Below are 25,397 nucleotides of genomic sequence, written 5' to 3'. Positions count from 1 at the left end.
GAAAGCCCACCAATGCCTCTACTTTCTCAGAAGACTAAGGAAATTTGGCATGTCAACGACAACTCTTACCAACTTTTACAGATGCACCATAAAAAGCATTCTTTCTGGTTGTGTCACAGTTTGATATGGCTCCTGCTCTGTCCAAGACCACAAGAAACTACAAAGATTCGTGAACGAAGCCCAGAACATCACGCAAACCAGCCTCCCATCCATTGACTCTGTCTACACTTCCCGCTGTCTTGGAAAAGCAACCAGCATAATCAAGGACCCCATGCACCCCGGACATACTCTCTTCCACTTTCTTCCATCAGGAAAAAGATACAAAAGTCTGAGGTCACGTACCAATCGACTCAAGAACAGCTTCTTCCCTGCTGCCATCAGACTTTTGAATGGACCTACCTTGCATTAAGTTGATCTTTCTCTACACCCTAGCTATGACTGTAACACTACATTCTGCACTCTCCTTTCCTTGATGAACGGTATGCCTTGTCTATATAGTGTGTAAGGAACAATACTTTTCACTGTATACTAATACATGTGACAATAATAAATCAAATCAAAACACGTATTGGGATATAGTGAAAAGTTTTGTTTCTTGCACGCTATATAGACAAAACATACCATTCATAGAGTAGAGGGGAGAAGAAAAGGAGGTGTAGAATATAGTGTAGTCACAGCTAGAGTGTAGAGAAAGATCAACTTAATATATGGTAGGTCCATTCAAAAGTCTGATGGTATCGGGGAGAGGCTGTTCTTGTATTGGTTGGTACGTGATCTTTTGTATCTTTTTCTTGACTGAAGAAGGCGGAAGGGAATATGTCTGGAATGCAAGATTATGGATGATCTGATTGTGACCTTAACTTTCCTGTCTGCGTCCTCACTCCTTCCACATAAGTCTTGACTTCCTTTTATATCAAAGATCTCTCTAACCTTGAATATATTCCATAATCCAGTCTTCACTGCTTTCTGGGGAAGGGTGGCGTTCTTGATTATGCTGGCTGCTTTTCCGAGGCAGCAGGAAGTGTACTCGGAGTCAATGGATGGGAGACTGGTTTGTGTGATGGACTGGGCTACGTTCACAACCCTTTGTAGTTTCTTGCCATCTTGGTTAGAGCAGAAGCCATACCATATTTTATTCGGCGGAAAGTAAACAGTTTTCAATCCTATTTTTTGGCAGAGAAGCATATTTTCCCAAAGTCTTTGACTTCTATGACCTCTCACCTTGGGATCAACTGAAGCGTTGTTAGTGAAACAGGAATGACGGCGCATGAAGAACTCTGGGTCTTCTTTTTCTAGACTATTCATGACTTGTTTTGACACATCCGGAAAGGATGCTTTCTATGGTGCATCCGTAAAAATTGGTGAAAGTCGTAGCGGACGTGCCGAATTTCCTTAGCCTCCTGAGAAAGTAGAGGCGTTGGTGGGCATTTTGTACCATAGCATCAGCGTGGAGTGACTAGACCATATTTTTGGTAATCTGCACAACTAGAAACTTGAAGCTCTCAGCCATTTCCATTTCATCCCCAGTGACGTAGACAGGTGCATGCCCTCCACTACGCTTCTTGAAGTCGATGACTATCTCCTTTGTTTGACTGACACTGAGCGAGAGATTATTGTCATCGCACCATTTACCAAGGTTCTGGTTTCTTGTTGGGGAGCTGCTTATCTCCAGCAACTTACCCATGGGACTATTACTCAAGAGAGACCATAGAGGTGTATGGCACGAAGAGGTATTACAGTTAAGCCTCACCAACTTCTGCCTCCCTCCCCTCTCTTCCCAGGGGCAGAGGTCAAATGCAGCACCTCCATGTCTACAGAAAGCCATAGGCCCTTTTTTGACTCACTTAACAATATATTTCCAATGCTATTTGATGTTAAGGGCTATATCTTTCTTCAACTAGGATAGAGTGTGCATACTGTGGAACACTGGCCAGATGTGCAGCTTGCATCACAGCGGGGAGTTTCCAAATGGCTGGCCAGCATTGCCTTGGCAACTAAGGAAATATGTGGGTAGCCAAATGCAGAAGGTAATATTTCTTTTTGAGTTTGGTGATAGGGACAGGGATGAGAGAGAACTGAAGCTCTTTTTTCCCCCTCCCTTCCTGTCTGAAATCAGTGTGTTTTTTGAAAAGAAAGATGTGTGTGTTTCCTTAATCTGAGTGCATGGACAATTTGAATAATCAGCAGAAAGCTTTTTGTGGGTTTAAATAAAAAGGATTATTTATTCACATGCTCACCCCAAATATTTAACTCTCTCACCCAAAGACTCTCTCTCTCTCTAGGAAAGTACAGTTAACAAGAATAGTGCACTTTTATAAGTTATAAACAAATTAATTGTTCCTAATTCACCTGATAAGCTTGTCTTGGAAAATACAAGGCGCAGGCTTGATGAAGAAGTTGTTTTCACTCCTGAAGTGTGATTCGGTGAATTCAATAGCCAAAGTCAAATACCAGAGGATTATCTCAAAGAGATGGACTTTCTATAGGTCATGCTGTTAGTTACTTGTAGTCTTGTTACTAACGGGTTGGTTTGCTATTTTGGTGCACTTGAAAAGGAACAGGTTTGGAGATCTTCGACATATCATAGAATCCCTACAGTGCAGAAGGAGGCCATTCAGCGCATCAAGCCTGCACCGGCAACAATCCCACCAGGCCCTAGTCCCCTAACCCCATGTTTTTACCCTGCTAATTCGCCCTGACACGAAGGGATAATTTAGCATGGCCAATCCAAACAACCTGCACATCTTTGGACTGTGGGAGGAAACCCACGCAGACACGGGGAAAATGTGCAAAATCCACACAGACAGTAACTCAAGGCTGGAATCGAACCCGTGTCTTTGGCATATCATTAGCTGAATAACCTGGGTCCCTGGCGCTGTGATGCAGCAGTGCAAACCACTGTGCCAACGTGCCGCCCCATCTTACAGTATTACATATCCCCAGTACTTAAGGCAAAGTGGATTATTGTTTGCAGTCATTCACCCTGGGAGAGTTCGAGACAATCGCCATCTTGGTTTCAAAGCGACCCATTCAAGTCAGGAAATACCCTTTTTGGATGGTGTCAGGGGATGGGTAGTGGCACCTCCTTTTGCCCTTTCAAGGCAGTGTGGCAGTTTTTGAATCCACAGACCAAGTCAGATGAATCTTAGTAGCCATTAGTGTCCATTTTAAAAAGAAAATCCGTTCCAGAAGTTTCCACACGGGGTACAGTTCATGTTTTAAAGTTATGAATATGATATTCCTTTACTAAGCGTGACAGTGGGGAGGCTACAACTTCAACCTCACTCCGCTAAATCATGGATTGTAATCTGGCCATTCTGCTGAAAATGGAAGGAAAGATCGTCAACAGCCAATTATCAATAAAAGCATCCTATACACCGATACTAACCCCCTGACATCCTCTTTCACAGATCTAGTTAGTACCAATAAGGATGTTATATCTCCACTGATAGCAGCATGGTAACTCTTCCTGTTTTATTCAGCTAATGATATGCCAGGGACACGGGTTCGATTCCCGGCTTGGGTCACTGTCTGTGCGTAGTCTGCACATTCTCCCCGTGTTTGCGTGGGTTTCCTCTGGGTGCTCCGGTTTCCTCCCACAGTCCAAAGATGTGCAGGTTAGGTGGGTTGGCCATGCTAAATTGCCCCTTCGTGTCCAGAGATGCACAGGTTAGGTGGATTTATCACTGTAAATGCATGAGGTTATGGGGATAGGGCAGAGGGAGGGCCAGAGTGCGATGCTCTTTCAGAGAGTCGGTGCAGACTCGATGGGCCAAATGGCCTCTTCCTGCACTGTAGAGGTTCTATGATTCTACGGTTAACACAGCACAAAGTCATAAGTGATGCAGCAGATGGGATGAACTACTGTTGCCAAGCAGAAAAAAGGACAAAATCAATTCTCTGGCAAAGACATGCTACAATATTAAAGAACATTTTGCACTATAAAACTCTATAGGGTCATTTAGGAAAGGGGCAAAGATCGGGGCCAATAAACATACTGCAGTGATTCAGAAAATTGCATCAACCTGTAAGATAATGAGTTTTTTTTCTCGTAGGGCTGGGTAAGACATAGGAGCAGATGTAGGCTATTTGGCCCATCGAGTTTGCTCTGCCTTTCAATGAGATCATTCGGTAAGCAATTATAGATTGACCCCAATGGTCAATAATCCATTCAACAGCTTTGGCTAACACAGTGTAAATACTGTGATGCTACCAGGAATAGATCCCTCATAGCAGAAGTTCTAGTTTCTAGTTTAGTTTATTTATTAGTCACAAGTAGGCTCACATTAACACTCCAGTGCCTGTTTGGATACACTGAGGGAGAATTTAACATGACCAATGCACCTAACCAGCACGTCTTTCCGATTGTGGGAGGAAACCGGAGCACCCAGAGGAAACCCACGCAGACACGGGCAGAATGTGCAGACTCCGCACAGGCAGTGATCCAAGCCAGGAATCGAATCCGCTGTGAGGCAGCAGTGCTAACCACTGTGCCATCGTGCTGCCCTAAGTTCAGTACATGGGCGATGATCTGATTTGCAGGGGTCATAGTCACAATCTGAGTAGCCTGGCCCATCCTCAAGCAGTTGACAGCTGTCCAGATGTTCCATGGAAGATTGAGACAGCATCTTCACATGGTCCTCTCGTTAAAGTTAGTTTTCCAACCTGAAACCTGCAAACGAATGCTGTCAAGAAGATGAATAAAACCCAGCCAAGGGGCTCCCAGTCTAAGCAGTAAAAACCCACCTAACGTTCCCAATGGTGGGGGAGTCCAGAACCAGGGGTCATAGTTTGAGGATAAAGGGTAAACCTTTTAGGACTGAGGTGAGGAGAAATTTCTTCACCCAGAGAGTGGTGAATGTGTGGAATTCATTACCACAGAAAGTAGTTGAGGCCAAAATGTGTGATTTTAAGAAGAAATTAGATTTAGCTCTTGGAGCTAAAGGGATCAAGGGGGGATCAGGATATTGAATTCATAGAATTATAGAACCCCTACAGTGCAGAAGGAGGCCATTTGGCCCATTGAGTCTGCACCAACCACAATCCCATCCAGGCCCTATTCCCGTAACCCCACATATTTACCCTGCTAATCCCCTAACACGAGAGTCAATTTACCTAATTCGCCAATCAACCTAACACGCACATCTTTGGACTGAGAGAGGGAACCGGAGCACCCGGAGGAAACCCATGTTGACACAGGGAGAACGTGCAGACTCCACACAGGCAGCGACCCGCGGCTGGAATTGAACCCGGGTCCCTGGCGCCGTGAGGCAGCAGTGCTAACCACTGTGCCACCGTGTCGCCATGGTCAGAATGAATGGCGGAGCAGGCTCGAAGGGCCGAATGGCCTCCTCCTGCCTCTAGTTTATATGAAAGCTGAAAGTGAAAGGCCCTGCTTTAATTCCTGATCCAATATGTGAAGGAATAACCTCAGAGGGTAGGAGTGTTTGAAAAAAACAGCCAGAATTTGAACTCCTGGTGGTTAGCAGGACACTATCACACTTTGAAATCTGTCAGGGAAGACTTGGTTGTGATGCCTCAGTTAGTCAAATAGCTTCTTTATCTGGGCTCAGACCTAAGCTTTTGCGGGAAGTATCAGAAAGCTGAATGATGCCCATGGGACACACTTCAGGCAATATTTTGAGGGGGGAAAGTTAAAAAAAAAACATAGGCTACAGTGAGTATCTATCCATCTTTCAGATGAGGTTTTGGACAAGTGAATGTAAACGATTCTTTGGCACTATTTGAAGAGTTATCACTCATGGCCAACATTTACCCTCATCCAACATAGAATCATAGAAACCCTACAGTGCAGAAGGAGGCCATTCGGCCCATCGAGTCTGCACCGACCACAATCCCACCCAGGCCCTACCCCCACATATTTACCTGCTAATCCCTCTAACCTACACACCCCATGACTCTAAGGGGCAATTTTTTTTTTAACCTGGCCAATCAACCTAACCCGCACATCTTTGGACTGTGGGAGGAAACCGGAGCACCCGGAGGAAACCCACGCAGACACGAGGAGAATGTGCAAACTCCACACAGACAGTGACCCGAGCCGGGAATCGAACCCGGGACCCTGGAGCTGTGAAGCAGCAGTGCTAACCACTGTGCTACCATGCCGTCGTACATCACTAAAATAGATTATCTGGTCATTCTCACACTGCCCGCTCCTCAACAACACCTGCCTTTTTACCCATTCCCACCAGCCAACACCCCAAAGACTCTTTCCAGGTGAACCAGTGATTTACTTGTACATCTTTCAATTCAGTATACTGCACCCACTGCTCACAATGTGGTCTCCTCTTGGGTGGCACAGTGGTTAGCACTGCTGCCTCACAATGCCAGGGACCCGGGTTCAACTCCGGCTTGGGTCACTGTTTTGTTTTGATTTGATTTGATGTATTATTGTCACATGTATTAGCATACAGTGAAAAGTATTGTTTCTTGCGTGCTATACAGAAAGAGCATACCGTTCATAGAGAAGGAAAGGAGACAATGCAGAATGTAGTGTTACAGTCACAGCTAGGGTGTAGAGAAAGGTCAACTTAATGCGAGGTAGGTCCATTCAAAAGTCTGATGGCAGCAGAGAAGAAGCTGTTCTTGAGTCGGTTGGTACATGACCTCAGACTTTTGTAACTTTTTCCCGACAGAATAAGGTGGAAGAGAGAATGGCCGGGGTGCGTGGGGTCCTTGATTATGCTGGCTGCTTTGCCAAGGCAGCGGGAAGTATAGACAGAGTCAATGGATGGGAGGCTGGTTTGCGTGATGGATTGGGCTACAATCACGACCTTTTGTCTGCGTGGGTTTCCTCCGGGTGCTCCAGTTTCCTCCCAGAACCTGAAAGGCGTGCTGGTTAGGTGGTTTGGCCATGCTAAATTCTCCCTCAGTGTACTCAAACAGGCACCGGAGTGTGGCGACTAGGGGATTTTCACAGTAACTTCATTGCAGTGTTAATAACTCATAGAATCCTAGTGCAGAAGGAGGCCATTTGGCCCATCGAGTCTGCACCAACCACAACCCCACCCAGGCCCGAGTCCCGTGCATTTACCCTAATTAGTCCCTTGACACTAAGGGTCAATTTAGCATGGTCAAGCCACCTAACCCGCACATCTTTGGATGTGGGAGGAAACCGGAGCACCTGGAGGAAACCCATGCAGACACGGAGAGAATGGGCAAACTCCACACAGACAGTGACCCAAGGCCGGGAATCGGTTCCTAGCACTGAAACAGCATTGCGAACCACTGTGCCACCATGCCACCCTCATGCCGCCATGTAAGCCTACTTGTGAAACTAATAAATTAACTTTAAACTTTTGCAGGACATCTCTATTCAATCCTCAAGCAAGACACCAAGCTTCCAGTGGCCAGCCATTTTAATTCTCCACCTTGCTCCCATTATGGCCATCCTGTCCTCAGTTTCCTGCAGTGTTCCAGGGAAGCTCAAACCAAACTCAAGGAACAGCACACCATCTTTCAACTGACCACTTTACAGCCTCCTGAACTCAGCATGGAGTTCAACAACGTTGAATCTTAACCCAGTCCCCCCACTTTCATTTCCCTTCTTTTTGTTGCTTTTGGTTTTTCTTTCTTTTTTCCTTGTATTCGCTTTCCGACAATAGCTGTTCATGATTCTGCCATTTCACACCTCCTTTGGACAAATGTTTTGTTTCCTTGCTTGTCCCATTACCACTTTCCTTGATCCTGCATCACAAACTCAGCAAAATGAAGGAGATAGTCATCGACTTCAGGAGACATCGTGGAGGACGTGGCCCTGTCTGCCTCAACGGGGATGAAGTGGAAAAGGTCGAGAGCTTCAAGTTTCTAGAATTTCAGATAACCTGGTCCCTCTAAGCCAACGCTATAGTTCAGCCCACCAATACCTCAACTTTCTCAGGAGGCTGATTCGGCATGTCCGCTCACGACTCCCATCATTTTTTAACAGATGCACCATTGAAAGTATCCTTTCCGGTTGTATCACAGCTTGGTATGGCTCCTGCTCTGACCAAGACCGCAGGAAACTACAAAGGGTTGTCAACATAGTCCAGTCCATCACTCAAACCAGCCTCCCATCCATTGACTTTGTCTACACTTCCCGCTGCCTCAGAAAAGCAGCCAGCATAATCAAGAACCCCCACACACCCCGGACATTCTCTCTTCCACCTTCTTCTATCGGGAAAAAGATACAAAAGTCTGAGATCACGTACCAACCAACTCAAGAACAGCTTCTTCCCTGCTGCCATCAGACTTCTGAATAGACCTAACTTATATTAAGTTGATCTTTCTCTGCACCCTATCTGTGACTGCAGCACTATATTCTGTCCCCCTCCTTTCCTTCTCCCCTATGTAATCTATAAATGATATATTTTTGTCTGTATAGCGCACAAGAAACGATACTTTACACTGTGTCCCAATATTTCTGACAATAATAAAGGAAATATTTTGTCTTTTCATTTCTCTTGCCTTCCACCATATCACAGACCTTCCTTTTTGTTCTTTTTCCCACCCTCCCTTTCACTTGTTCTAAAACATAGTAAATCTCTACCTTCTGATAAAAGGTCACCATTATGCTGATATGTTGGGCGGGGATTTTTCCCAGGAGCCCCCGCGGTGTGTTTTGTGGCAGTGGAGGTGGCCCACCATTGGCTGGTGGGAGGATCTTCTGGTCCCGCCGCTGTCTTCGGGGAACCCTGCAGCAGTGGGGGTCACCGTCGACAGGACTGGAAGATCCCGCTGGTGGGAGTGGCCAGAAAATCCTGCCCATTAACTGTGCCTCTCTCTTCACAGATGCTGCCAGACCAGCCGAGTATTTCGTTGTTGTTTATAGGACTTTACTGTGTGCAAATTGGTTACCAATTTTCCTATGTTGGAAAAGTATCTAGACTTCAAAAGTACTTCATTGGCCGTGAAGTACACTTAGACATCATGAGGGTTGTGAAAATCATTAAATAAATCTAATTTACATAGAAACATAGAAGATAGGAGCAGGAGGAGGCCATTCGGCCCTTCGAGCTTGCTCCGCCATTCATCACGATCATGGCTGATCATCCAACTCAATAGCCTAATCCTGCTTTCTCCCCATAACCTTTGATCCCATTCACCCCAAGTGCTATATCCAGCCGCCTCTTGAATATATTCAATGTTTTAGCATCAACTACTTCCTGTGTTAATGAAGTAAAGTTTATTTATCAGTCACAAGTAAGGCTTACATTAACACTGCAATGAAGTTACTGTTAAATTCCCCTAGTCGCCACAGTCCGGCGCCTGTTTGGGTCAATGCACCTTAACCAGCACGTCTTTCAGACTGTGGGAGGAAACTGGAGCACCCGGAGGAAACCCATGCAGACACGGAGAGAACATGCAAACTCCACACAGTCAGTGACCCGAGCTGGAAATCGAACCCGGGACCCTGGCGCTGTGAAGCAGCAGTGCTAACCACTGTGCTACTATGCCACCCACAGGCTCACCACTCTTTGAGTGAAGAAACATCTCACCTCCGTCCTAAATGGTCTACCCTGAATTCTCAGACTGTGACCCCTGGTTCTGGATTCCCCCACCATTGGGAACATCCTCCCTGCATCAACCCTGTCTAGCTAGTCCTGTTAGAATTTTATGTGTCTCTCTGAGATCACCCCCATCATTCATCTTTTTCTTTATTGTCCAGGATCGATCAGCATTTTCATGTAAAATTAAACATTTTAGTTGCGCAGTACTAGGTCTGCTTTTCATGTTTTACCTGTTTTCGCCTTGTTCGATTTTACCAAGCTTTTCCACGAACTCGCTGAATTTCATCTCGACCCGCCTAGACTTTGGCTTGAAGTTCTTGAAATTAACCATTTTCTTTTCATCATAGTACAAGAATTTGTGCGTTTTGGCAACATAAACAGAAAAGTCCCCTTCGCCAATGTTCTCCTGCAGGTATTCCAGATCCCATTTCAGTGCCGGGTACACCAGGTTGGTATCTGTCAACACGACTGGCTCCTGGAACGCAAAAAGGGAAAACATATCATAGGTTTCACTGAAGCGTGCAACGCAATTGTAATTTTATCAACCCTCTTCCCAATTCTGCAGCATCGGGACATAACAGGCATATTGAAGAAATATTGATCGAGTTCCTCTGCTATTCCAATTGCAAAGATACTTTTCAATGCTCGGTGCTGCCTGTTACATGAGCCAATTTATTTGAATCATAGAATCCCTGCAGTGTAGAAGGAGGCCATTCGGCCCATCGAGCCTGCACCAGCAATCCCACCCAGGCCCCATCCCCTTAACCTCACGTATTTACCCTGCTAATCCCCCTGACAGTAAGGGGGATGGCCAATACACTTAACCTGCACGTCATTGGAGTGTGGGAGGAAACCGGAGCACCACGCCGGGAGAACGTGCAAACTCCACACAGACAGCGACCCAAGGCTGGGATCGAATGTGGGTCCCTGGCGCTGTGAGGCAGCAGTGCTGACCACTGTGCCACCCTTCTATTTTCTGAAACATATCTTATAATACAGGTAGTGACAGGATAGCAAGACAGAACAGAAGTTGATGTCAATATATAAATTTCCATGAATATCATCACAATGGCAGCTCAGATGATGATGTGGGTGATGATTACACAACCGAATAGCTAACCAAAACTGCAGCGATATGCAAGCAATGATCTGTGACACACTGTGCTTTCAGCAAATGGCCTCCTCTGCCCTGATCCTGCCATCTCTTGCTGGCACAGCTTCCAAATGGGTGGCACAGTGGCTAGCACTGCTGCGTCACAGCGCCAGGGTCCCGGGTTCAATTCCGGCCTCGGGTCACTGTCTGTGTGGAGTCTGCACATTCTCCCCGTGTCTGCGTGGGTTTCCTCCCACGGTCCAAAGATGTGTAGGTTAGGTGGATTGGCCATAATAAATTTCCCCTTAGTGTTAGGGGGATTAGCAGGGTAAATACCTGGGGTTACGAGGATAGGGCCTGGGTGGGATTGTTGTCGGGTGTGGACTTGATGGGCTGAATGGCCTCCTTCTGCAGTGTAGCCAACATAATCAAGGACCCCACGCACCCCGGACATTCTCTCTTCCACCTTCTTCCGTTGGGAGAAAGATACAAAAGTCTGAGATCACGTACCAACCAACTCAAGAACAGCTTCTTCCCTGCTGCCATCAGACTTTCGAATGGACCTACCATACATTAAGCTGATCTTTCTCTAGCTTTGAATGTAAACACTGCATTCTGCACTCTCCTTTTCCCCTATGTACTCTATGGACATTATGCTTTGCCTGTATAGCAAGAAACAGTACTTTTCTCTGTATCCCAATATATCTGACAATAATCAATCAAATCAAAATTTGCTGGCAGTGCTCCCTGCCTTTTTCAAATTCAGGCGGAAACTACCAATATCAGCACGCTAATCGGCTGTGAAGGCATCACAGCTAGGCTCAATCCACAGCTTTGGGTGCATGTTTGGGCAAGGACAGAGGTGCATGCAGGTGGTGGGGGGCAGAAAACTGCAGTTTAGATCGACAATGAAAGGGAGATATCAGAATAGGATAATCGAAATTCTGCCAGACCCGCTGACATTTCCAGCACTTCTTTGTTTTGTATCAGAAAGTCAACAGATTTTATACTTAAATAGATTATCATTACTTTCCCAGAGATTTGATATTCTTGTCACTAACAAACGAGTGTGCATTTCTGTAAAAAAAAACAAGTTATTATTGCCTCTGTTAATTTCAACGATGCCTGGAAATTGCTTTCGAATTTCAGGAGCCTCCAGGGTAACTCTTGGAGGGGAGGGTGGGGTTGGCATGGGCGAATGTGAGGCTGTAAGTGGAGCCCTAGTTTGGCTGTTTTATTTGCGTTGGGATGTCTGGTAAACAGTCGCCAGCACTCCCAAGCAAACCAGCTTAATCCTCAATACTCAGCTTCGCCCTGCCCGCAGTTAATAATAACACAACCAAAAAAAAATGCAAAGAAAAACCCCAAAACGCTGCTAATGTTGCAATTACTGCCGGAAAAATCAGAACAAGTTGATAGAAACAAGTTGATAGAAAGTTTGTTTGATTCCCTACGATCACACTGTCAGTCATTGCTATCAGAGGATGCAATTGTCGGGCGCTGAATGGCATTGCTTTGCGCTTTTGGTTTCACATGTCTGTGTTGCCATTGCGGGAGAGTAGAGCGAGGAAGCTTCACTTGCAGCAACCGCGAGGTGCCGCTAGCACTGACACCCTGTAGCAACCCAGCGCCTACGTGACTGCAGCAACGTACACAGGGACATTGAGGGGGGGAGGAGGCAAGTTGTAGCTCAAAAAACACCGCAACTAGGAGGGGGGGAGGGAGAGAGAGAGAGAGAGACAGATCAGTGTGGCACTATTTCAACACCAGCCCAGAGATATACTCATACAGCATTGCTAATAGTTCAACATCATCATCCCATGCCAGATATAAAGGCAGCGCTTTGATAGCTCAGCATCATCTTGATTGGCACCAGTCATAGATTCCCTACAGTTCAGAAGGAGGCCATTCAGCCCATCGAGTCTGCACCGACCACAATCCCTCCCAGGCCTCATCCCCATAACCCCACATAGTTACTCTGCTAGTCCCCCTGACACCAAGGGGCAATTCATCATGGCCAATCCACCTAACCCACACATCTTTGGACTGTGGGAGGAAACCGGAGCACCCAGAGGCGGGAAGACTTCGCACAGTGGACCCAAGACTGCAATTTAACCGGGGTCCCTGGCGCTGTGAGGCAGCAGTGCTAACCACTGTGCCACCGTGACGCTCCTTCAACATTCACTGTGCAGTGCCAGCTGGGTATACTGTCTACAAAACGCACTGCAGCAACTCGCCAAGCCTTGTTCAGTAGCTCCTTCCAAACCCCCGACCTCTGCCACCCAGAAGGACAAGGCCAGTGGACGCAGGGGGACACCACCACCGCCTCTCCAAGTTCCCCTCTGAGTCACACAGCATCCTGACTTGGAACTATATCGCCGTGCCTTCTGTGCTGCTGGGTCAACATTCTGGGATTGCCCACCATTATATAATCCATGACATTGCTCTTCAGTTCTGAAGAAGTCATGTCGACTCAAAACGTTTAAGTTTATTTATTAGTGTCACAAGTAGGCTTACGTTAACACTGCAATGAAGTTACTGTGAAAATCCCCTAGTTGCCACACTCTGGCGCCTGTTCGGGTACACTGAGGGAGAATTTAGAATGGCCAATGCACCTAACCAGCACGCCGTTCAGACTGTGGGAGGAAACTGGAGTACCCGGAGGAAACCCACACAGACACGGGAGAACGTGCAGACTCCACACAGACAGTGACCCAAGCCGGGAATTGAGGTAGCAGTGCTAACCATTGTGTCACCGTGCTGCCCGTTAACTATATTTTCCTCTCCAGAGCTTCTGCTACACCTGCTGAGTTTATCCAGCATTTTGTTTTTATTCCAGAGATATACTCAATACAGTACTGTTAATCACAGCCTCACCACCCAGAGCTATACTCAATGCAACATTGCTAATAACTCAGCATCACCACTCCAGTCCAGAAATATATTGATGCAGCATCGTAACCAGTTTAACAGGTTATCCTCTGCCCAGAGATGTACAGAATAGAGGCGCAGACTATTTCCTAAATGGGGAGAGAATTCAGGAATCGGAAGCGCAAAGGGACTTGGGAGTCCTAGTTCAGGATTCTCTTAAGGTTAATTTGCAGGTTGAGTTGGTAGTTTGGAAGGCAAATGTAATGTTAGTATTCATTTCGACAGGACTAGAATACAAAAGCAGGGATGTAATGCTGAGGCTTTATAAGGCTCTGGTCAGACCCCATTTGGAGTATTGTGAGCAGTTTTGAACCCCGTATCTAAGGAAGGATGTGCTGGCCTTGGAAAGGGTCCAGAGGAGGTTCACAAGAATGATCCTGGGATGGAAAAGCTTGATGTATGAGGAGCGTTTGAGGACTCTGGGTCTGTACTTGATAGAGTTTAGAAGGATGAGGGGGACCTCGTTGAAACTTACAGAATACTGAAAGGCCTGGATAGAATGGACATGGAGAAGATGTTTCCATTAGTCGGAGAGACTAGGATCTAAGGGCATAGGCTCAGAGTAAAGGGACGACCCTTTAGAACTGAGATGAGGAGGAACTTCTTCAGCCAGAGGGTGGTGCCTCTGTAGAATTCATTGCCACAGAAAGCTGTGGAGGCCAAGTCATTGAGTGTACTTAAGACAGAGATAGATAGGTTCTTGATTGGTAAGGGGATCAAAGGTTAAGGGGAAAAGACAAGAGAATGGGGTTGAGAAACTTATCAGCCATGATCGAACGGTGGAGCAGCCTTGATGGGCCGAATGACCTAATTCTGCTCTTATATGGTCTTACGTACACAACACAATGATAACAGAAAATGCAGGAAACACTCAGCAGATTAGGCAGCATCTGTGGAGCCAGAAACAGAGTTAACGCTTCAGGTTTCAACAGAACTGGAGAAAGTTAGAGATGTAATAGGTTTTAGGAAAAGTGCAAACAGGGGAGGAGGAAAGAACAAAACAGAAGGTCTGTGATAGGGTGGAAGGCGGGAATGACAAAAGGGGTGATTAGTGCAAAGCAAAAGAATGTGGTAATGAACAAGTAAAGAAATATAGATGTGTAAATGGGAATAGGAGAATTCATGACCCACTGGTGTTATAGACCCATTTTGTGTTTCTTCACTGGCTCCATTTTTGCCTTGCACCATCATCCTGTTTTGTTCTCCTTGCCCCACTTCCTCGGTTTGCTTAAAGTCAATGGTTCAGCATTAAAACCACAACTTAAAAAACAAATGAGGGGTAGAAAGGATGCAGGAGATCCAACAACTCGCGGACACCAATGACTTGCATGATTTTTCAGTGCTGCCGAGACAATCTATGGCCCAAGCATTCAAGGGCCCACCCCGCCAAACGTGGAGGGGGGGGGGGACTTGATGAGGACATGGAGGCAGTCAGCTCTTGCTGGGGAGAGCAGAACGCCTCAACTGAGACTCTGCCTTTGACTTAAACACCCTGAATTCTACTCCCCATATATCCCATCCCAGTTTCAATCTTGGCCCCATCCCAGCCCACAGTGAAGCTGAATAAACCCGGCGACAGCTAAAAAAAACGGCAACGTCTCTGGAGCAGGTGGAACCCCAGCAGAAATTCTGAAACACGACAAATACATTCCCGGCACTGCTGCACAACCTCACTGTCCTCATCTGGGAAGAGGAATGCACGCCACTGCATTTCAGGCACTTTGTAATCGTGATTATATTTGAGAAGGGAGACCAAGTCCAACTGTGGCAACTACAGGACAGTCTCTCTGCTGCCCGCCACAGAGGTTATTGCAGGGAACCTCCCCAGTTGTCTCTTCCCAGTCGCAGGAGAGCTCCTTCCAGGGTCACAGTTGGGCTTTCACCGAGCGAGAGGCACGACAGACAAAATCTTCACTGCGCAGCCAATCCCAGAAAAATGCAAAAAGCATGGACCACTGGACGTGGCCTTCTCCCAACTCACAAAAGCCCTTGACTCTGTCACTCAGGATGGCTTAAGAGATATCCTCCTCATGGTTAGCACTGCTGCCTCACAGCGCCAGGGACCCAGGTTCGGGTGACTGTGCGGAGTGTGCACGTTCTCCCCGTGTCTGCGTGGGTTTGCTGCGGGTGCCCGGGTTTCCTCCCACAGTTAGTTTAGGTTGATTGGCCAGGCTCGATTGCCCCTTAGTGTCAGGGAAATTAGCAGGGTAAATATGTGGGGTTATGGGGATAGGGCCTGGGTGGGATTGTTGTTGCTGTAGGCATGATAGGCCGAATGGCCTCCTTCTGTAGGCACTGTAGGGATTCTACGATTCTATGAAATTTGGCTGCTCTCGGAACTTTGTCACCAGCCTCCACCTACTCCATGACAAGGAAGCCGTGATCCTCACTCCCGAACCACCGCGGACCCCATCTCAGTGAAGATGCGAGTCATACAGAGCTGTGTCACCACACAAACACTCTTCTCATCTTCCTCGCTGTAATAGTGCACCTCACCTCCAGCAAACAACCCACAAGCGTGGGGATAATTTACAGAACAGATGTGAAACTCTCCGACCTTCAATTCAAAGCCAAAATTACTGTAACTTCAGCCACGGACTTTCAGTATGCAGATGATGTTTGTGTGTGCGCTCACTCAAACTGCACTCAACGTTCCTGCTGACTCCTTCTCTGAAGCAGGTGAAAAGATGGGCCTTCCACTAAACACCCAGAAAACTAAGATCTTCTTCCAACCAGCTCTCACAGCAGACCTCCCTCCCACGATTAGGATCGATCACAAGATCCTGGGAAACGTGGACATTTCCCATATCTTTGGAGCCCCCTCTCGATGAAGGCAGATACAGATAATCAATTCTTCATCACCTCCAATGTGCCAACTCACCCTTCGGCCGACTGAGTTAAAAAGTCTTTGAGGTCCAGTATCTCAAACCTAAAACTTAGGTTGTGGTTTATCAGGGAGCGTTGATCCCTGTGCTGCTATATGCTTCGGAGACTTGGGGCAACCTACAGCAGTCGTCTCAAAGCACTGGAGAGGTACCAGCACCTTCGCAAGTTCCTCCAAATCTGGTGAAATGAAATGGACTAACTGCAGTTTCCTCTCCTAAGCTAATGTGCCTCGCATCAAGCGACGTGCTTGTGCATAACCAGTGCTGCTGGCCAAGACATGTCGTTCGTTTGCTTGACACCTGGCTCCCGAAAGCAACTGCTCCACGTAGAACTTGGTCGTATCAGAAAGCTCCCAGGACAGTGGGAATGCTTTATGGATGTCCCCAAAGTATCCCTGGAGAGGTCAACCCTCCCTGCCGACTCATGGGAGCCCTTGGCCTGTGACTGACCAAAATGGAAAAGGTCCCTTTGGGAATCATAGAATCCCTACAGTGCAGAAGGAGGCCATTCAGCCCATTGAGTCTGCACCGACCACAATTCCACCCAGGCCCTATTCCCGTAACCCCACATATTTACCCTGCTAATCCCCCTGACACTAAGGTTAATTTAACATGGTCAATCAACCTAACCCTTACATCTTTGGGAAGAAACCGGAGCACCCGGAGGAAACCCATGCAGAGAAGGGGAGAATGTGCAAACTCCACTCAGACAGTGACCTGAGGCCAGAATTGGACCTGGGTCCCTGGCGCTGTGAGGCAGCAGTGCTAACCACTATGGCACCATGCCACCCCAAAGGCACCAAACACAGAGAGCTTTAGCTGGGAACATGCAGAGGTGAAGTTTGGGTGTTGGAGAGAGCAGACAAACCTCTAAATAGCTCATCTTTCCAAAACTTCCAGGCATTGCCTGCACGGCAGCACAGTGGTTAGCACTGCTGCCTCACAGCACCAGGGACCCGGGTTCAATTCGCGGCTTGGGTCACTGTCTGTGCAGAGTCTGCACGTTCTCCCCGTGTCTGCGTGGGTTTCCTCGGGGTGCTCCGGTTTCCTCCCACAGTCTGAAAGACGTGCTGGTTAGGTGCATTGGCCACGCTAAAATTCTCCCTCAGTGTACCCGGACAGGCGCTGGAGTGTGACGACGAGGGGATTTTCACAGTAACTTCATTGCAGTGTTAATGTAAGCCTACTTGTGACAATAATAAATAAACATTACTTCTTACATGTGCCAGAGTCTATAGATTGCGCATTAGGCTCATTAACCATCACAGAACCCATCAAACTGGAGTGGAAGTAAGTCATCCACAAGCCCGAGGGACTGACAAAGAACCGAGACTTGCTTAAAAGCTGCCATACCTCCAGTGTTTTCCAGTTATGAAAGGTCATGAACGTGAATCATGAACACGATTTTCCTCTCCAGAGATGCTGCCTGACCTGCCAAGCATTTCCTGTTTTAGTTTTGGATTTTCAGTGTTTTGCTTTTATAGACTCAATGCTGCCTTGCTAATAATTCAGTATTAACACCTCTAACCCAGAGGTTATACCCAAAGCAGCAAAACGAATAGTTCAGCGTCAGCCTCGGCTGAGGTACGGTATTGCCAAAGAATGAGAGATGCATTGATGTTACTGCACTGTGGCAAACTGGTTTCACTTTTCGCCATTACAGTTTAAATGCAGCTTAAATTCCCTTCCTGACAGCAAACTGAGATTCCCTAGAAGAGGGAATTTCACTCTGCTTCCCATGAGGGTCAGACTCAAGTTCCCCAACTGTGCAAAGCAAAATTCTCTTTGCAACCTCAGCAACACTGATCCCAGTTAGAGCTCCTTGAAATGTAAAAAATAGAAACATAGAAACTCGAAGCAAGAGTAGGCCATTTGGCCCTTCCAGCTTGTTCCACCATCATTTTGATCATGGCTGATCATCCAACTCAAAAGCCTGATCCCGTCTCCGTCTCCACCCCCCCAGCCCCCTCCATATCCTTTGATCCCCTTAGCCCCAAGAGCTATATCTAATTCCTTCTTGAAAACACACAATGTTTTGGGCCTCAACTGCTTTCTCCTCAACTCAGTCCTAAAAGGTTGACTCTGCATCCTTACACTATGACCCCTGGTCACCCTCCCACCCAGCTTTGTGTCTCCAAGATCTGATGGCCTACATCACAGGCTATTAAAGGAAGTGCGGAGATAATGGATCCATTGATTATAATATTCCAAAATTCTCTGGATACGGGAAAGGTTCCAGTGGATTGGAAAAATGTTAATGTTACTCCATTATTCAAAAAGGGAGGGAGGCAGAAAGTAGGAAACTATAGATAAGTTTGTTTATCATCTATAGTTGGGAAATTGTTAGAATCCATTATTAAGGAAGTAATTACAGGACATTTGGAAAGTCAAAAGGCAATCCATCAGAGTCGTCATAGTTTTATGAAGGGTAAATCATGCTTGACTCGTTTGCTAGAATTCTTTGAAGATGTAACAAGCCAAGTAGATAATGGGGTCCTGTAGATGTAGTATATCTGGACTTCAGGAAAGCGTTTGATAAGGTGTCGTGCAAAAGGTAAGATGACATGGGGTTAGGGGTAATTTATTAGCTTGGAGAGAAGACTGGCCAACTGACAGGAGGCAGAGGGTTGGGGTAAATGGGTCCTTTTATGGCTGGCAAGATGTAACTAGTGGGGTGCTACAGGGTTCAATTCTCGGGCCAAAGCTATTTACAACCTATATTCATGACTTGGGTATAGGGATAGATATAGCCAAATTTGCAGGTGACACTAAAATAGGTGGCTTAATAAGTTGCAATGAGGAAATAAGAAATTTACAAATGGATTTCGATAGGTTAGATAAGTGGACCAAAATGTGGCAGATGGATTTTAACGTGGACAAGTGTGAGGTTATCCATTTTGGTCAGAAAAATGGAATGGCAGCTTATTATCTAAATGGAGAGAGACTTCGGGGTGCTTTGGTGCAGAGGGATCTGGGTGTCCTCGTGCATGAGGCACAGAAAATTGGTATTCAGGCACAGCAAGTGATAAGGAAAGCAAGTGGAATTTTGGCATTTATAGCTAAAGAAATAGAGTATAAAAGTATGAAATATGCTCAGCTATACAATGCATTGGTGAGACTGCACCTGGAGTACTGCGTACAGTTTTGGTCCCCTTAGTTGAGGGAGGATATAGTGGCATTCGAGGCAGTTCAGAGGAGGTTGACTAGATTGATTCCAAAGAGGGGTTTGATTTAGGAAGAGAGATTGAGCAGTTTAGGTCAATACTTTGTAGAGTTTAGAAGAATGAAAGGAGATCTAATTGAGGTATATGAGGGCTGAATAGCCTTCTCCTGCTCCTATGTTTCTGTAAGATGATAAATGGCATTGACAAAGTAGACGTACAGCAGATGTTTCCTCTTGTAAAGTTTAAAGTTTTTATTTATTAGTCACAAATAGGCTTACATTAACACTGCAATGACGTTACTGTGAAAATCCCCTAGTTGCCACACTCCTGTGCCTGTTCGGGTACACGGAGGGAGAATATAGCATGACTAATCCACCTAGCCTGCACATCTTTGGACTGTGGGAGGAAACCGGAGCACCCGGAGGAAACCCAACACAGACACAGGGAGAACGTGCAAACTCCACACAGACAGTGACCCAAGCCGGGAATCGAACCCGGGTCCCCGGCGCTGTGAGGCAACAGTGCTAAGCACTGTACCACCGGGCAATTTTGAATAGTTTTCTAAGGGGTGGCAGATTTAAAGCAGAGATGAGGAGAAATTATTCTCTCAAAGGGTGGTGAATCTGTGGAGAGAGAGCGGGGGATACAAGGCCATTGAGTAAATGTGAGGAGGAGATAGACAGATTTTTAATTTGCAATGGGATGAAGGGTTATAGAACATAGAACATAGAACATTACAGCGCAGAACAGGCCCTTCGGCCCACGATGTTGCACCGACCAGTTAAAAAAAAAAACTGTGACCCTCCAACCTAAACCAATTTCTTTTCGTCCATGAACCTATCTACGGATCTCTTAAACGCCCCCAAACTAGGCGCATTTACTACTGATGCTGGCAGGGCATTCCAATCCCTCACCACCCTCTGGGTAAAGAACCTACCCCTGACATCGGTTCTATAACTACCCCCCCTCAATTTAAAGCCATGCCCCCTCGTGTTGGATTTCTCCATCAGAGGAAAAAGGCTATCACTATCCACCCTATCTAAACCTCTAATCATCTTATATGTTTCAATAAGATCCCCTCTTAGCCGCCGCCTTTCCAGCGAAAACAATCCCAAATCCCTCAGCCTCTCCTCATAGGATCTCCCCTCCATACCAGGCAACATCCTGGTAAACCTCCTCTGCACCCTCTCCAAAGCCTCCACATCCTTCCTGTAATGTGGGGACCAGAACTGCACACAGTACTCCAAGTGCGGCCGCACCAGAGTTGTGTACAGTTGCAACATAACGCTACGACTCCTAAATTCAATCCCCCTACCAATAAACGCCAAGACACCATATGCCTTCTTAACAACCTTATCTACTTGATTCCCAACTTTCAGGGATCTATGCACACATACACCTAGATCCCTCTGCTCCTCCACACTATTCAAAGTCCTCCCGTTAGCCCTATACTCAACACATCTGTTATTCCTACCAAAGTTAGTAGCGCTTCAACAAACCGGGTCCAGATAAAGGCTGGCATAAAGACACTTTGCCTGAATGCAGATTGGGCAGGAAAGTGGAGTTGAGGCTAAGGTGAGATTAGCCATGGTTGTATTGAATGGCGGAGCAGACCCGAGGGGCTGAACGCCTGCCTACTCCTAGTTCTTATGTTCTAGCTGCCGGCCCATATTCAATTCCAAATTGAACAGCTATGGGGAACAGATCAAATGCATGAAAACAAATTGCACCCCTGTTAATCATTCGCAAAGCTGAGGCAAGAAGCAGTGCAGCTGGCAATAAATCAGACATTCTTCAGCAGTCAAAACTCAAACATGCATCGAAAGCTGTTGTTATCCTTCAGAGGCTAGAGAGGTGAGCAACAGCGATGACTCATTATCAGGGATTTTAGTTATCGGAAAAGTTTCGGGGGGGGTGTTTGTTTTCTTTGGGAAAGACTTTGAGGTGACTTGATTAAAAATTTCAAAGGGACCGACGAGGGTTCACTTTTGTAAGTTGTTCAGCGGCAACCCAGATTATAAGCACTGGGAGGAACAACTTAAAACCTTGGAGCAAGAAATGAAGTCGGGCAGAAGTTCAGCGGGGAGAAAATGTGAAATCAAAACAAGATTGCTAGAGTACATTTCAAAGGGATGGAAAGGGGCCTAGAGGGGGAGGGGGGGGGGGAACAGTGTGAGTAAAAGGGTTGCGACAATAGCTAGAACTTTTTTGAGTGATTGGGGAGATTAGCAACAATATGATAAAGTTAGTGCTTGCAGCAAAAATACAAAACCAAGAATGATCCCAAAAGCAGACGGGAAGCAAAAACGGAAATTAGACGGGATAAGAGTATGAGAAAAGACTGGTCAACATAAAGCCACGTTAGAATGTAAGAAATGATGAAGCCACAAAGAGACAATTTAAATTGGTGATTATATAACTCTGGCACCCCTGCACTATGAAGGAGGGTGAAAGAACGGAGGAGATCAGGAGACTTTTTAAAACAGCAAATACACCAAGCAAAATGGACCAAAACTGGAAACTAATTATAGCCAAGTACTGCAAACTGATAATTGTTACAGCCTTAGTGAAAAGGGGCTAGCAACAACCAAGGTTAATGCGAGACCAGTTAAGTTTATTTATTAGTGTCACATTAACACTGCTATGAAGTTACAGTGAAAATGCCCGAGTGGCCACACTCCGGCACCAGTTTGGGTACACTGAGGGAGAATTTAGCACGGCCAATGCACCTAACCAGCACGTCCTCTGGACTGTGGGAGGAAACCGGAACACCCGGAGGAAACCCACGCAGACATAGGGAGAATGTGCAAACTCCACACAGTTACCCAAGGTCAGAATTGAACCTGGGTCCCTGGCGCTGTGAGGCAGCAGTGCTAACCACTGTGCCGCCCTCCTTAGTGTCATTTGTTCTGCACACCATCCCTGTAGAGAAGTTAATAGATTCCAAGCAGGACATCCACACTCTATTTTCATATTTAAATAAAGTTTGAACCTGTTCCACATGGAATCTTTGAATTGCTGTCCGAAGCCTTCATTGTAAACACGAACAGTGTGCAAAATGGATGATCATTGGGATAGACTACTGCCAATTGTAATAACTTGTTCTGCTCCGATACCATCCCTTTCTGGGGGCTATTTGGCCCAACCGGTCCATTGCTGGGGTTCATCATCGAGAAGACCCCCTTTCTTCATCTCACCCCATCTGTATATCCTTCAATTCCTCGTGTACTTATTCAGCTTTCTCTTAAATGGATTGGTGCATTTTGCCTTAAATATTCCTTGTGGTCGTGAGTTCCACATTCTAACCCAGTGACGGGCAACCTAAGTTAAAAGTTTATTTATTAGTGTCACAAGTAGGCCTATATTAACACTGCAATGAAGTTAGTGTGAAAATCCCCTAGTCGCCACACTCCGGCGCCTGTTCGATTACACTGAGGGAGAATTTAGCAATGCACCTAACCAGCACGTCTTTCGGATTGTGGGAGGAAACCGGAGCACCCAGAGGAAACCCACGCAGACAGGGGGAGAACATGCAGACTCCGCACAGACAGTGACCCAAGCCGGGAGTCGAACCCAGGTCTCTGGCGCTGTGAGGCAGCAGTGCTAACCACTGTGCCACCCCTGGGCTAGTGAATGAGCTGCATGAGTGGCCCTCTCTCATCTCAGTGGGCCGCAAGATGGAAACCGGGCTTGTCCACTAACCATGACCCCCTGAATAAGATCAAATACATTTAATACACGCCAAATATTTCATAACGAGTTGCAGAAAATGCTTCATCATTTATATATCAATAGAACTGTCATCAATGTCAAATGGTGAAAACAAAAATATATTTACACTTTGGGTGCACGGTTCTCACAGTCAATATTGTGAGCAATCAGTATGCTCCCCACTTCACTTGCCCTTGCTTAACATGCAAATCACTTCAGTCACAGAATTGTAGAATCCCCACAGTGCAAAAGGAGGCCATTCGGTCCATCAAGTCTGTACTGACTCTCTGACAGAGCACCTTACCAAGCCCATCCCCCACCCTATCCCTGTGACCCCATGCCTTACCCAGCTACTTGGGACACTAAGGAACAATTTAGCATGACCAATCAAACTAACCTGCACATCTTCGGACTGTGGGAGGAAACTAGAGCACCCGGAAAGGGCCGAATGGCCTCCTTCTGTGTAGTCAGCCACAGTGGACAGTAACTGGAGCCCTGCAACCATCCCAGCTCATTCATTTCAGCACGTGGGAACCATGGCCGAGACTTCGACTGCTGTAATTGTGACACAAGAGTGGATTGGCGAAGCTAAATATGTGAGGTTACGGGGATGGGCCTGGGTGGGATGCACTTTCGGTGCAGACTCGATGGGCCGAATGGATGGCACAGTGGTTAGCACTGCTGCCTCACGAAGCCAGGGACCTGGGTTCGATTCCCGGCTTGGGTCACCGTCTGTGCGGAGTCTGCACGTTCTCCCCATGTCTACGTGGGTTTCCTCCGGGTGCTCCGGTTTCCTCCAATAGTCTGAAAGACGTGCTGGTTAGGTGCTAAATTCTCCCTCAGTGTACCTGAACAGGCGCCGGAGTGTGGCGACTCGGGGATTTTCACAGTAACTTCATTGTAGAGTTTATGTAAGCCTAGTAGTGACACTAATAAACTTTAAACTGAGGTTACCCATTTAAAATAACACCTGTTAAAATGAATACTCAGGCCAAGTGTAACCTTGTTCCTATTGAACGACTGGAGTATGGTTCCCCTATGGTCTTACTGATGCCATTTCTATTACTGAGAGAAGCAGGTGCTACAACAGTGATTTACAGCAGTACTTGTGCTACATGTTTACTATTGACCTAAAGCAGTTTCCTGTTAGCATCAATGCTAAACTTGTGCAGCATGAATCAGGTAAAATCCGCAAGTGCTGAAAGGCCCATTCCTGCAGGGAGTGCCAATCCCATTTGCCCTGGTGACAGGTTAGGACCCGACCCCAGATTCCCAACCAACACCTCAATACATCGTGCTGCCTTTCGCGCACCCCCGCCGCCAGTCCTTCGCTGGCACTTCTGAAATGTAAACTCACCAGCTAATCTGCACACGCCAAGGTCCACAAACCACAGAGAGATGAATGGCCAATGAGTCAGTTTTGCTGGTCTTAGCTCAAGGACAAATATTGGCCAGGTCGCTGGGAAAACACTGCTTTCATTCTGAAAAGTTTAGAGGGATTCCAAACAAGCAGATGCAGCCTCGGTTTAATACCTGCTCTGAAAGACATTGGTCCTTCAGCACTGTACCCACCGTCCATCAAGATTTTGGGTTCGAACCCAAGGGAGGCACTTCAATGCGTGGTGATGCATTTTGGTAGATTGATCCAGGGCAGGACTTACTCAGTTAATGGTAGGGCGTTGGGGACAGTTGCAGAACAAAGAGATCTAGGGGTACAGGTTCATAGCTCCTTGAAAGTGGAGTCACAGGTGGACAGGGTGTTGAAGAAAGCATTCAGCATGCTTGGTTTCATTGGTCAGAACATTGAATACAGAAGTTGGGACGTCTTGTTGAAGTTGTCTAAGACACTGGTAAGGCCACACTTGGAATACTGTGTACAGTTCTGGTCACCATGTTTTAGAAAGGATATTATTAAACTAGAAAGACTGCAGAAAAGATTTGCTAGGATGCTACCGGGACTTGATGGTTTGAGATAGAAGGAAACACTGGAAAGACTGGGACTTTTTCCTCTGGAGCGTAGGAGGCTTAGAGGTGATCTTATAGAGGTCTATAAAATAATGAGAGGCATAGATAAGATAGATAGTCAACATATTTTCCAAATGGG

General features: G+C 46.5%; 1 protein-coding gene across 1 annotated transcript in view; it reads right to left on the bottom strand.

Annotated features, from left to right (window-relative positions):
• hif1an (hypoxia inducible factor 1 subunit alpha inhibitor) overlaps nt 1–25,397 on the bottom strand; it is a 65,975-nt gene that overhangs the window by 25,339 nt on the left and 15,239 nt on the right. The window contains exon 2 of the mRNA XM_078199665.1: nt 9,740–9,984. Within this exon, the coding sequence (XP_078055791.1) occupies nt 9,740–9,984 (245 nt within the window). The remainder of the gene's footprint in view (nt 1–9,739; nt 9,985–25,397) is intronic.

This window comes from Mustelus asterias, chromosome 28 (genome assembly GCF_964213995.1).
Source record: "Mustelus asterias chromosome 28, sMusAst1.hap1.1, whole genome shotgun sequence".
NCBI classification, from domain to species: domain Eukaryota; kingdom Metazoa; phylum Chordata; class Chondrichthyes; order Carcharhiniformes; family Triakidae; genus Mustelus; species Mustelus asterias.
This window is presented reverse-complemented; position numbering and strand designations above follow the sequence as displayed.